The following is a 12,500-nucleotide window of genomic DNA, read 5'->3' on the forward strand; positions in this document are numbered from 1 at the left end:
AGTCTTTTATCTGCATGTCTTTTACCTTGTTATTATTGTTGGCATATGCTCTTTTCCTTATAAATGAACACAAAGAAATAAGGAGTATTGTTAATTTTCTAAAGATAAATTGTAATTTAAGAGTTTTGCTGGGTTTGTGTTCTCTTCTAGATTATTTGTTCAAGCAGTGTGCTGCTTTAGAGCTTTTTATAATTGGCATATACTTCTCTGCAGGTACAAGACCTCAAGTATGCAACCCTTGCTACTGTTTCTCGCTGTGGTATGGTATGGTTCTCGGAGGATGTGCTGTCAGTTGAGATGATCTTCGAGAACTTCCTCTCTCGTCTGTCCAACATCCCAGTGGAAGAGACAGAGGAAGATGCTGGTTTCATGAGGAAGTCGGACAAGAAGAAGAATGATGAAATCACACCAACACTACAGGTTTGTCAATTGCATACTCATTCCTGAAGTTCATTGAAAAGGATGCAGATTTTACTTAATGTTAGATAAGTTTTGCTCATGTATCTTTTGAAAGAATGGGCATGAAATGTGCTGAAAATCTTTGCTACAGGTGCAGCGAGATGTTGCTGCGATCATTGCTCCTCACCTGAGCACCGATGGACTGGTTGTGAAGTGTCTGGAGTACGCAACCACCCACCTGGAGCATGTCATGGACTTCACTCGCATGCGTGCCCTCTCTTCTCTCTTTGCCCTGCTTAACCAGGCAGTTCGGAATGTGGTGCAGTACAACAACACCCACCCTGATTTCCCCATGCAGTCAGATCAGCTGGAGAGGTAATTTGTGTGGAATTTGTATGATCACTTTGATTATTTTATTACTCGTATGATATAGCATTTAGCATAGGGAATTGTTCATAATCCTTCATATCTGGAAGGATCTGTTGGTTTTTGTTAAAAAAAAAAATTTGTCTTCAGATATATCCCCAAGGCCCTGATTCACTCCCTCTTGTGGAGCTTTGCTGGAGATGGCAAGCTCAAGGCTCGCTGCGACATGGGAGACTTCATCCGTAACTGTACAACCATCCCTCTGCCACCCAATGCCAACACCCCAATCATTGACTATGAGGTGGCCATCAGTGGCGAGTGGCTTCTGTGGTCGAACAAGGTGCCCAGCATGGAGGTAGAGACTCACAAGGTAGCAGCCCCTGATGTGGTGGTGCCTACGGTAGACACTGTAAGGCATGAGGCTCTGCTGTACACCTGGTTGGCTGAACACAAGCCGCTGGTCCTGTGCGGTCCACCAGGTTCGGGTAAGACCATGACCCTCTTCTCAGCCCTGAGAGCACTGCCTGATCTGGAAGTGGTCGGCCTCAACTTCTCTAGTGCCACAACACCAGAGTTGGTTCTCAAGACCTTCGACCATTACTGCGAGTACAGGAAGACCCCCAATGGCATCATCTTGTCCCCAGTCCAGCTTGGGAAATGGTTGGTGGTGTTCTGTGATGAAATCAACTTGCCTGATATGGACAAGTATGGAACACAGCGAGTCATCAGTTTCTTGCGTCAAATGGTGGAACATGGTGGTTTCTACAGAATCTCAGGTGGGTCATCCTTAATTTGAACCAGCATTGCTTATTATGAAAGTGTTAACAATGTGACATTAAAGAAGCTGTAATATATAGAAAATGACTAACTTTTTACTTCAGATCAAGCCTGGGTTAAGCTGGAACGCATTCAGTTTGTTGGAGCTTGTAACCCTCCCACTGACCCTGGACGAAAGCCCCTGTCTCACCGATTCCTGCGTCATGTACCCATTGTGTACGTGGACTACCCTGGAGAGACTTCGCTCAAGCAGATCTATGGCACCTTCAACAGGGCCATGTTGAGGATCATCCCATCACTCAGGTGAGTGAAAGGATCATTGATATAAGATTTTAAACATTGCAGCTGCTAACTATGTGAAATATCTGGCATCTCTGCTTCTGTTAATGTATCAGAGGATGAGGCATTGAATGAATGATTACTGTAATTATTTCTGTCTTATTTGATTAAGGAAATTTGATTTTCTCATTTTTCTTCATGCATTTCTGTATATATAACCATCATGTTCATTTCAGATCATATGCTGATCCACTGACCAATGCCATGGTGGAGTTCTATCTGCAGTCTCAAGAGCACTTCACACAGGACATGCAGCCCCACTATGTCTACTCCCCAAGAGAAATGACCCGTTGGGTTAGGGGTATCTGTGAAGCTATCAGGTAATTCACGCAGAATTTAACACATAGCTGTGAATGATTTTAGAATATGAATATTTATAGAATGTTGATTATATACAATGTTGTTTATACTTAATTTAAAGTATATTATATTCATATTTTTGCTGCATTACATGAACATTAAGTTTTTGAATGATTTTCTCAAAAGGCCCCTGGAAACTTTGGATGTGGAGGGCTTGGTGCGACTTTGGGCTCACGAAGCCTTGCGCCTGTTCCACGATCGCTTGGTCAACGATGAAGAGCGCAAGTGGACCAACGAAAATGTTGATGCCATTGCCCTGAAGGTAAAGTAGATTTTTATAACTGATGAGCAAGAAGTTTGTGTTTTATGATTTTTACTCTTATATTACTAATATTTGTAGACTCCTGATTTCAACTGTATTTTTCTCACCACAGCATTTCCCCAACATCAACCGTGATGTAGCCCTGGTCCGCCCCATCTTGTATTCCAACTGGCTCTCCAAGGACTATCTGCCAGTTGATCAGGAAGAACTCAGAGACTATGTCAAGGCTAGATTGAAGGTAATTACTTTGTTTGATTATAGTTTTCTTTATAGGGTTCTGATATATCGACAACAGATTTTTTATTTATTTTTATCAATAATTGTATGAAATGTTTTTCTAAAATATATTTTTCATCATGACAGGTCTTCTACGAAGAGGAATTGGATGTGCCCCTGGTACTTTTCAATGAGGTGTTGGATCACGTCTTGCGTATTGACAGGATCTTCCGCCAGCCACAGGGTCATTTGCTACTGATTGGAGCATCTGGAGCCGGCAAGACTACCCTCTCACGCTTTGTTGCATGGATGAATGGCCTGTCAATCTTCCAGATCAAGGTCCACAACAAGTACACAGCGGATGATTTCGATGAAGATCTCCGTTCAGTTTTGAGGCGGTCTGGATGTAAGGATGAGAAGATCTGCTTCATCCTAGATGAGTCGAACGTATTGGATTCGTCCTTCCTGGAGAGAATGAACACCCTGCTTGCTAACGGTGAAGTTCCTGGCCTGTTTGAGGGTGATGAGTACACAACTCTGATGACTCAGTGCAAGGAGGGCAGCCAGAGGGCAGGTCTCATGCTGGACTCGAGTGAAGAACTCTACAAGTGGTTCACTGGTCAGGTCATGCGCAATCTGCACGTCGTGTTCACCATGAACCCATCTGCCGATGGTCTGAAGGATCGTGCTGCCACATCTCCTGCCTTGTTCAACAGGTGTGTGCTCAACTGGTTCGGAGATTGGTCCAATGGTGCGTTGTTCCAGGTGGGCAAAGAGTTCACCAATCGTATCGACCTGGACAAAATGAATTGGAGTCCACCAGACTACTTCCCCGTGGCTTATGAGAGTCTGCCTGTACCCCCAACACATCGTGATGCCATCATCAATGCCTTTGTGCACGTCCACCAGACACTCCACCGTGCAAATGCTCGTTTGGCCAAGCGAGGCAGCACAGTCATGGCCATCACACCAAGGCACTACCTGGACTTTATCAACCACTTTGTCAAACTGTACAATGAGAAGCGCTCTGAACTGGAAGAACAGCAGCTCCATCTCAATGTTGGTTTAGGCAAGATTGCAGAAACAGTAGAACAGGTTGAGCATATGCAGAAGTCTCTAGCAATCAAGAACCAGGAGCTGCAGGCAAAGAATGAAGCTGCCAACTTGAAACTTAAACAGATGGTGAAAGATCAACAGGAAGCTGAGAAGCAAAAGGTTGCCAGCCAGGAACTTCAGGAACAGCTTGAGGCCCAGACTGAGCGCATCAGCATCAAGCGCGAGGAGGTAATGAAGGACTTGTCCAAGGTAGAGCCTGCTGTGCAAGAGGCCCAGAGTGCTGTGAAGAGCATCAAGAAGCAACATCTGGTAGAAGTGAGATCCATGGCTAACCCACCACCCATGGTCAAATTGGCCTTGGAGTCCATTTGTCTGCTCTTGGGTGAGGCAACCTCTGACTGGAAGACCATTAAGTCCATCATCATGAAGGACAACTTCATTAACACTGTCGTCAACTTCAACACCGATGACATGCCTGATGACATCAGAGAGAAGATGAGGAATAAGTACATCAGCAACCCTGACTACAACTTTGAGAAGGTTAACCGTGCTTCACTGGCTTGCGGTCCCATGGTGAAGTGGGCCATTGCACAGATTGAATTCGCAGACATGTTAAAGAGAGTAGAACCTCTGAGGAATGAGTTGCAAAGCCTGCAGGACCAAGCTTCTGAGAACAAGAAGAAACACGAGGATGTGAAGACCCTCATCAACCGCCTGGAACGTTCAATTGCAGCCTACAAGGACGAGTATGCTGTGCTCATCTCCCAGGCACAGGCAATCAAGACCGACTTGGAGAATGTCCAGGCCAAGGTAGACAGGTCAATGGCTCTGATCAGGAACCTCAGCATTGAAAAGGATAGGTGGGCTGCCACTTCAGACACCTTCAAGTACCAGATGTCCACCATCATTGGTGATGTGTTGCTGTCTTCAGCCTTCCTTGCCTATGGTGGTTACTTTGACCAACAGTTCCGTCAGAACCTCTTCACAAACTGGTGTCATCACTTGCAGCAGGCCAATGTGCAGTTCAGAGGAGACATTGCTCGCACAGAGTACCTGTCCAATCCGGATGAGAGGCTGAGATGGCAGGCAAATGCTCTTCCAGCTGATGAGCTGTGCACAGAAAATGCCATCATGCTGAACAGATTCAACAGATACCCACTCATCATTGACCCATCTGGACAGGCCACAGAATTCATCATGAATGAATTCAAAGACAAGAAGATCACCAAGACGAGCTTCTTGGATGACTCCTTCAGGAAGAACTTGGAGTCGGCCCTTCGATTTGGTAACCCGCTCTTGGTGCAGGATGTCGAGAACTACGATCCTATCCTTAACCCTGTCCTCAACCGTGAGCTGCGCAGGACTGGTGGCCGTGTGCTGATCACACTGGGAGACCAGGTACGTGTAGTAATGAATGTGTATGTTAATGTCTAATATGATATCAGAAATAATGGGATAATGACTTGAATGTCTTTCATTATATTGTTATAGGATAGTTATGTAATTCATAATCGGTTATACTAAAATGCCTTTGGAAAAATATGGAATAATCATAGATTTTATCATGACAATAATTATCATTCTATCATTTCAGGATATTGATTTGTCACCGGCCTTTACCATCTTCCTGTCAACTCGTGACCCAACTGTAGAATTCCCACCGGACATCTGTTCTCGTGTTACATTCGTGAACTTCACAGTGACAAGGTCCTCTCTCCAGTCGCAGTGCCTTAACCAGGTGCTGAAGGCTGAGCGTCCTGACATCGATGACAAGAGATCGAACTTGCTGAAGCTGCAGGGTAAGAATTCTAGTTGTGTTAAAAATAATTTAGTTATGCCTTTGATGAGTTTGCTCTTGTAGTCGCTTTCCGATGATGTCTGATATTCATATTCTTCTTTCACCTGTTTAGGAGAATTCCAGCTGAGGTTGCGACAGCTGGAGAAGAACCTGTTGCAGGTCCTGAATGATTCTAAGGGCCAGATTCTGGATGATGATTCTGTCATCACCACTCTGGAAACTCTGAAGAAGGAAGCCGCGGACATTTCCCTAAAGGTCCAGGAAACTGACAAGACTATGCACGAGATCGAAATGGTGTCACAGCAGTATTTGCCACTCTCTTCGGTAAGATTTTTTTTTATTTTGTTTAATTTTCTATGATACTGCATTGTTATATACTTGTTTTTTGTTATAGAACTAAATGTTGTATGATTACTTTTTGGCCATACTTCACTTATTTTTCATGAAGATGATAGTCTAGATGTATTGTAAAAGATATTAAAGGAGGGGGGGGGGGACAAAAGGTCGTCATTTGTGATTTATTGCACCATAAATTCACATGAGCCTCCAGATAAAAGGAAAGTAAATCTTAAGATATGCCTTCACTATCAGAAGCAAAACAATTATTTCAGTGTGTTTTCAGGCATGTTCAAGTCTCATTATCAAAAGCAAAACGCCATCTCACATCAATATACTTTCAGGCATGTTCGAGTATCTACTTCACCCTGGATGCCCTCCACCAAGTACACTTCCTCTACCAGTATTCTCTGCACTTCTTCTTGGACGTCTTTACTGATGTCCTCAGCAACAACCCCAACATCAAAGACCATACAGACTATACCCGCAGACTGTCTATCATTACGAATGATTTGTTCCAGGTATGTTGTTTTGATTTTATTTTTGTTTTGTGTGTGTTTGTACTTTGAAGTGGGTTGTAAGTTCATCTCCCTCTAAATTGGGATTTTTGGATCTTATCCATGTTAAGAAAGAGTGAAAGCAATGAAATAACTTTTTATTTGTTTTTTTTTTAGATCATCTTTGTATTGGCAAATATGTAAGTTAGTAACATCCAAGTTTTATATTATTTACATATTTTCAGCTTACCTATCAACGTGTGTCAAGGGGCATGCTCCACACGGATAGACTCAGCTTTGCTTTGCTCCTTGCGCGCATTCGCCTTCGCGGAGTTTCTTCGGAGTCCACTTACGACCCAGAGTTCCAATACCTCCTCAAGAGCAAGGAAGGTCTCTTCAACTCCAGCACCTCTGCCATCGCTGGCCTCACTCCAGAGCAGACTGATTCTATGTTGAGGCTTAGTAATAAGTGAGTAATTGTTGGTTTGTCTGTTATGTATTTGTGTATACATTTTTTCCCTACCAATTTTTTATCATATTTCTTATGCCTTGGTTCAATCACGTGAAGGACTCCCCTAAGAATTGTGACTATCGAACCTTTCCTTTTAAAAAGTTTCCTTAGATTATTTATTGAATCTTGTATATAAAAATAAATTCTATTACAGGATCCGAGCCTTCAACAACGTGGATAAATTTGTTGGAACAAAGGAGTTCTCGACCTGGATGGAGGCTGATGCGCCCGAGCTCAATGTACCAACCATCTGGGAGACCGAGAAGCAGCTTTCCCCTGTGGGTCTTTCTGTGTACCAGATGTTGGCTGTACAGGCCTTCAGACCTGATCGACTCTATGCTGCTGCTAACAACTTTGTGAGCAGTGTAAGTATTATGCTTCATTAGCATTTTCTCTTGTGTGTGTAAGGTGGATGGGGGTGTGTTTAAGACGTAGGGTTTTGTGTGGTGGTACTTTCTTTGAATGTGAATTTGTCAAGTTTATATTAGAAATTTATCAAAGGTTGTTGTTTCTGTAGCATATCTATTGAGTACTGTAAAAGGATTGATCAAGTTAGGCAGACTCCTAGAGAAATGGGATATATCCTTTCCAATTTTTGCTTTGACAGGTACTGGGTGACAGCTTCTTGGCCATAGGAGAACGAGAGGTGGACCTGACCAAGATTGTTGAAATGGAAGTAAAGGCCAATACCCCAGTACTCATGTGTGCTGTACAAGGCTTCGATGCTTCAGCACGAGTGGATGACCTGGCTGCTGAGTTGAACAAGCCCATGACTGCCATTGCTATCGGTTCTGCTGAGGGCTTCAGCCAAGCTGACAAAGCCATCAACTCTGCTGTGAAGAATGGCAGGTGAGTAGCATATGGATTCCATAAACACCAAGAATGTCAGTTGCAATTGGAATATGATTGTAGGTATAATATATGTATTTCATCTGATACCAATTTTCACAATTTTGCAAATGCTCTCCTTTTTACAGGTGGGTGATGTTGAAGAATGTGCACTTGGCCCCTGGTTGGTTAGTGCAGCTGGAGAAGAAGCTGCACTCTTTGCATCCTCATCCACAGTTCAGGCTGTTCCTCACCATGGAGATCACTCCACGCCTGCCTGTGAACCTTCTGCGTGCCGGTCGCGTGTTTGTCTTTGAACCTCCACCGGGTATTCGAGCCAACCTAATGAGGACGTTCAGCACGGTATGTGAATGTCTGTGAAGTTGCTAGGCATTGTTTTTTATTTTCATTTTCAATGTATGAATAGAACCAACAAACCAAGTAAATATTTTTAAAACATTTATTTCATAACTATATTATCCATATTTATTATTAAATCTGTATGATTTAAAAAGCGTTTATTATGGATTGATTGATGTAATGTACAGTATATTGTAAATTGTCCTCTTTTTAATTTTGGCTTTTGTAATTCATTGTCATATGTAAAAAAAAATCATAAATTTATGTTCTTTTGTTTCTGTAGGTTCCAGCATCTCGCATGATGCGTGCCCCAAGTGAGAGGGCTCGCCTGTACTTCCTCCTGGCTTGGTTCCATGCCATTACTCAGGAGCGTCTGCGTTATGCACCACTGGGTTGGGCCAAGTACTACGAGTTCAATGAGTCAGATTTGAGGGTGGCATGCGACACTCTTGATACTTGGATTGAGGCAACAGCTATGGTGAGAACTTGTTGCAGTGTAGTGAAGTTGCCGTATGTGTAATAAGTGAGCTACTCAAATACATTTGTATATTATGTGAGTCATTTACAAAGTAATCAAGTTTTTTGTGGTATTATTCTTTGGCATGAAATTAAAGACCAACAGTTAATCCAGATATAGAAGTTGGAAATCATAAAGTTAAGAATGTGTTTAACGCATTGCATCCAGTTGTATCACAGAAATCATGGTGCTGAAAATACAGACAGTGGATTATATAAGTAGCCAAACTCCCTGGCTTGCAGCGCATAGGCCGGGTACGGGCGAACACCCATGAGCGGTGACATGTGCCTCCCCTTTCCAAAGTTACTTTGTGTAAATTTTTTTTTTAGTTTTTTTGCCATTTGTCAATGTCCATATTTGCTTTATCCAGATGCTAATAGCTTATTTTCTATACACAGACTCCATATCATCTCTTTGTAGTAAATAACTCCATGCAAGATGAGAAAGAAAATATGGAACATTTAGTTATTTGTCGTATCTTATTTTTTCGTAATTTTCAATATTCTGTAAGAGAACCTGCGCCGCCAGTCACAGTGGCCAGGAATACGATGCGCAACATAGAAATAGCATCCTCCCAGAAGCCGGCGCACTTTCAGTCACGGCTTAGGCATGTTACATTCCAAATTCATTTATCGATGGGAATAATGCTAAAGCCCCCTTCTAAGTGAAAAATGAATCAAATTACACTCCAAGAGGTTTGTGCACTGGTGGTGAGTCTTTTCTGTCACCCTGGCCTTCGCTCATGACAGCAAGTTTGTGTCACCCGGCCTGCGGTCATTTTGTACGATGATGGCATGTTCATGCGACTAGGCCCTTGTCCCAGATTTTTCCATGATGGGACTATAACACATCCGGATCACAGGAGTTAATAAACCAATATTTCTCTTGCAGGGTCGCACAAACCTCCCACCAGAGAAGGTACCTTGGGATGCCCTGGCAACGCTAATGTCTCAGTGCATCTACGGAGGCAAGATTGACAATGAGTTTGATCAGCGGCTCCTCACCTCCTTCTTATGCAAGTTGTTCACACCCAAGAGCTTTGATCCTGATTTTGCTCTGGTCAGCAATGTTGATGGTGAGTGGCATGAGATTTGACAGAGTACTTTTTTCTTGCCGTTTTGTATATATATTGAATTTTCCCAACTTTTAAAGCTATCTGATAGTCAATATTTCTCCTGATTTTCCACAGTGACAACAATAAACTTTTTCATATTTAACTATAACCTCCTCTCTCCTCGTCTTTTATCTGCAGGCAAGGATGGCCAGATCACAATGCCCGACGGTATCAGGAGAGACCAGTTCCTTCACTGGGTTGAATCTCTCAGCGACCGCCAGACACCAACCTGGCTCGGACTGCCCAACAATGCTGAGAAGGTCTTGCTTACCAACAAAGGTAAGGCTTATTATTTTTTTCTTCTTCTTTTTTTTTCTTTTCTTTCTTTCCTTGTTTTATAATATTTAAAGATTTTATTAATGTAATAAATTCTGATAAATAATTCACACTTGGGGAAAGACTTAGAGGGACAAATTGCTCTCCAGGTACTGATATGTTGGGTAAGCTGTTGAAGATGCAGGTGCTGGAGGATGACGATGAACTGGCCTATGGAGGAGATGAGTCTCCTGGCACTGAGAGGCGGGAAGTTGAGGTAGGAGGAGGCTGTGGAAGAGTTTGTGAATTTAATTTCTTAGATTTCAGCTTTTTGTCGTATATTTTTAAATAAGGAAATTGATTATTCCAGATGTATGATTATTTTGAAAGGTTTGTTTGCTTCTAATCGTCATACAGCATCCATAAACAATTTATTTATTTATTTATTTATTTTTTCTGATTGTATTTTATTTATTCTTTTTTGCAGGGACGTCCATCTTGGATGGTCACGCTGAACCAGTCTGCTGTTACTTGGCTTTCACTGCTGCCAGAAATGGTCATCACTCTGCGGCGCACAGTGGACAACATCAAGGATCCTCTGTATCGCTACTTTGAACGTGAAGTTAATTCGGGAGCTAAGCTTCTGCGCATTGTGAGGAATGATCTAAATGATGTCATCCTTATCTGCAAGGTATGTTAAAAACATGCTGTGTGAAAGGTCATGAAAGATGAATTTCAGTTACCTGAAGATTATTTGCTTTGTGGTCACTTTTGAAGATTGGCAATAGGTTTTATTGACTTTTTTTCTCTTTTTCTTTTGTGTGTGTTAATTTGCAAATATATTGCTAATAATATTTACATGGTTATGAATGCTAAATGAAATAATGGTCTGCTTTTCCTATAGGGTGAGAAGAAACAGACCAATTATCACCGAACAATGGTTAGCTTGCTTGTGAAGGGCATCATCCCTGATCAGTGGAAACTGTACACCGTACCACGAGGAGCCACAGTGAGTCAGTGGGTCACTGACTTTGCACAGAGAGTCAAGCAGCTGCAAGATATCTCCCAACAGGTGGCACAGTTTGGTGCAGTGGAACTTAAGGTTGGTATTTCCTGTATATTGTCAGTATCCTCTTGTGGCAGTGAGAAAAGTGCACACAATTATAGATAACTTTTCTTCAATGTCTCTAAAAAGTACACATTCATACTTCTGATTTGTTATAATGGATCTCAATTCCTTTCAGAATGTGACCATATGGCTTGGTGGTCTCTTCAATCCAGAAGCTTACATCACAGCTACAAGGCAGTGTGTAGCTCAGGCCAACTCCTGGTCACTGGAGGAACTAACATTGGAAGTGTCCATTGCTGATTCTGAGGGTCAGGTCACAGCTGCAGGTGGATTCAACATCAAGGGTAAGGGACTTTTTTACATTTTGTTTTTTGCTACAGATGTGAAGTAAATTAGTTAATTTTTATTCTTACACACCTCTGCACACCCTTTGTGTAGCTTGAAATTAAAGTTAACAAAAACATTTTCACTATTAACATTGTGTATTTCTCTCTCTTCTTTTGTAGGTTTGAAACTGCAAGGTGCCCTGTGCAAGAATAATGAACTACACCTCACTCCAACTATCATGACAGAGCTGGCAATGGTCACCCTTCAATGGGTGCACCTGGAAAGCACTGAAACAGACAAGATTACCCTGCCTGTCTACCTGAATGCCACCCGTACAGACCTACTGTTTACTGTTGACTTGACAATGGGAGCCAACCAGAGCACCCACAGCTTCTATGAGCGTGGTGTGGCACTTCTGACTTCGACTAGTCTCAACTAATTCAGCAGATTTCCCATGCAGATATTTGGTTTTAATGAATTTTAATTATGAAAAAGATTCAACACATTCCTGAGAATATTTCTGTGTACTGATTTTTAATTGGAATATGCATAACCAAAGAATAAAAGGCTAATATAATTTTTTGATGTTTATTTTAAACAAAATACAGAATTCCTTTAAATGAATGTATTTGCAATATCACAGGGCAGCATAAATGTGCCGCAAGAATGTCAAAGTTGAAGGAAACTAAAATCATATGGGAAAATTATATATTACATTATTTTTCCAGACTTAGGATCTTTCTTGCACATTTTTTTGTCTCAGAACAAATACCCATGGACTAAAGTATCCACAAAACAATGAGTGCAAGATGATTACAATTACTTGCTTGATTTCTAAAACAATATAATTTGCCCTGATTTTAAAGATTGTCATCTTTGTGCCATAAATACATGTATTATTTGTAGTGTTCTTTCTGCAGCAAATCATTTTTGTTAGAAAATAAACTGCCACAGGCACTCACACAGGAGCCTGTGCAATTCACTTTTGGACGGGAGAAAATATACATAATGCACAGTAAATGGTACTTTTCCTGGTAAAACTGTATTGACACAGATGCTTGTATTTATAAACCTCACACCTGCATTTCTTTACAGCACCATTGAAAGAACTGA

The 12,500-nt window shown here is 41.8% G+C and overlaps 2 protein-coding genes across 6 annotated transcripts in view; one reads left to right on the top strand and one right to left on the bottom strand.

The window, feature by feature from the left end:
- Dhc64C (dynein heavy chain, cytoplasmic) overlaps positions 1 to 11,964 on the top strand; it is a 35,260-nt gene extending 23,296 nt beyond the window's left edge. For all 5 annotated transcript variants that reach the window (XM_070128348.1, XM_070128350.1, XM_070128351.1 and 2 more), the window contains 23 exons: positions 214 to 420; positions 551 to 774; positions 916 to 1,541; positions 1,647 to 1,845; positions 2,058 to 2,201; positions 2,368 to 2,503; positions 2,616 to 2,741; positions 2,867 to 5,173; positions 5,370 to 5,574; positions 5,686 to 5,897; positions 6,254 to 6,430; positions 6,652 to 6,875; positions 7,072 to 7,282; positions 7,525 to 7,766; positions 7,895 to 8,108; positions 8,389 to 8,583; positions 9,514 to 9,697; positions 9,875 to 10,015; positions 10,162 to 10,268; positions 10,479 to 10,682; positions 10,896 to 11,093; positions 11,236 to 11,404; positions 11,567 to 11,964. In XM_070128348.1, coding sequence (XP_069984449.1) covers positions 214 to 420; positions 551 to 774; positions 916 to 1,541; positions 1,647 to 1,845; positions 2,058 to 2,201; positions 2,368 to 2,503; positions 2,616 to 2,741; positions 2,867 to 5,173; positions 5,370 to 5,574; positions 5,686 to 5,897; positions 6,254 to 6,430; positions 6,652 to 6,875; positions 7,072 to 7,282; positions 7,525 to 7,766; positions 7,895 to 8,108; positions 8,389 to 8,583; positions 9,514 to 9,697; positions 9,875 to 10,015; positions 10,162 to 10,268; positions 10,479 to 10,682; positions 10,896 to 11,093; positions 11,236 to 11,404; positions 11,567 to 11,826 — 6,912 coding nt within the window. In that variant the 3' untranslated portion in view covers positions 11,827 to 11,964. The remainder of the gene's footprint in view (positions 1 to 213; positions 421 to 550; positions 775 to 915; positions 1,542 to 1,646; positions 1,846 to 2,057; positions 2,202 to 2,367; positions 2,504 to 2,615; positions 2,742 to 2,866; positions 5,174 to 5,369; positions 5,575 to 5,685; positions 5,898 to 6,253; positions 6,431 to 6,651; positions 6,876 to 7,071; positions 7,283 to 7,524; positions 7,767 to 7,894; positions 8,109 to 8,388; positions 8,584 to 9,513; positions 9,698 to 9,874; positions 10,016 to 10,161; positions 10,269 to 10,478; positions 10,683 to 10,895; positions 11,094 to 11,235; positions 11,405 to 11,566) is intronic.
- LOC113802641 (kinesin-like protein KIF12) overlaps positions 11,962 to 12,500 on the bottom strand; it is a 108,095-nt gene continuing 107,556 nt past the window's right edge. The window contains exon 23 of the mRNA XM_070128353.1: positions 11,962 to 12,500. This exon is cut by the window's right edge and continues 347 nt beyond it. The gene's annotated coding sequence lies outside the window, so the exon portion shown is untranslated.

Source organism: Penaeus vannamei, chromosome 12, assembly GCF_042767895.1.
Source record: "Penaeus vannamei isolate JL-2024 chromosome 12, ASM4276789v1, whole genome shotgun sequence".
In the NCBI taxonomy this organism is placed as follows: Eukaryota; Metazoa; Arthropoda; class Malacostraca; order Decapoda; family Penaeidae; genus Penaeus; species Penaeus vannamei.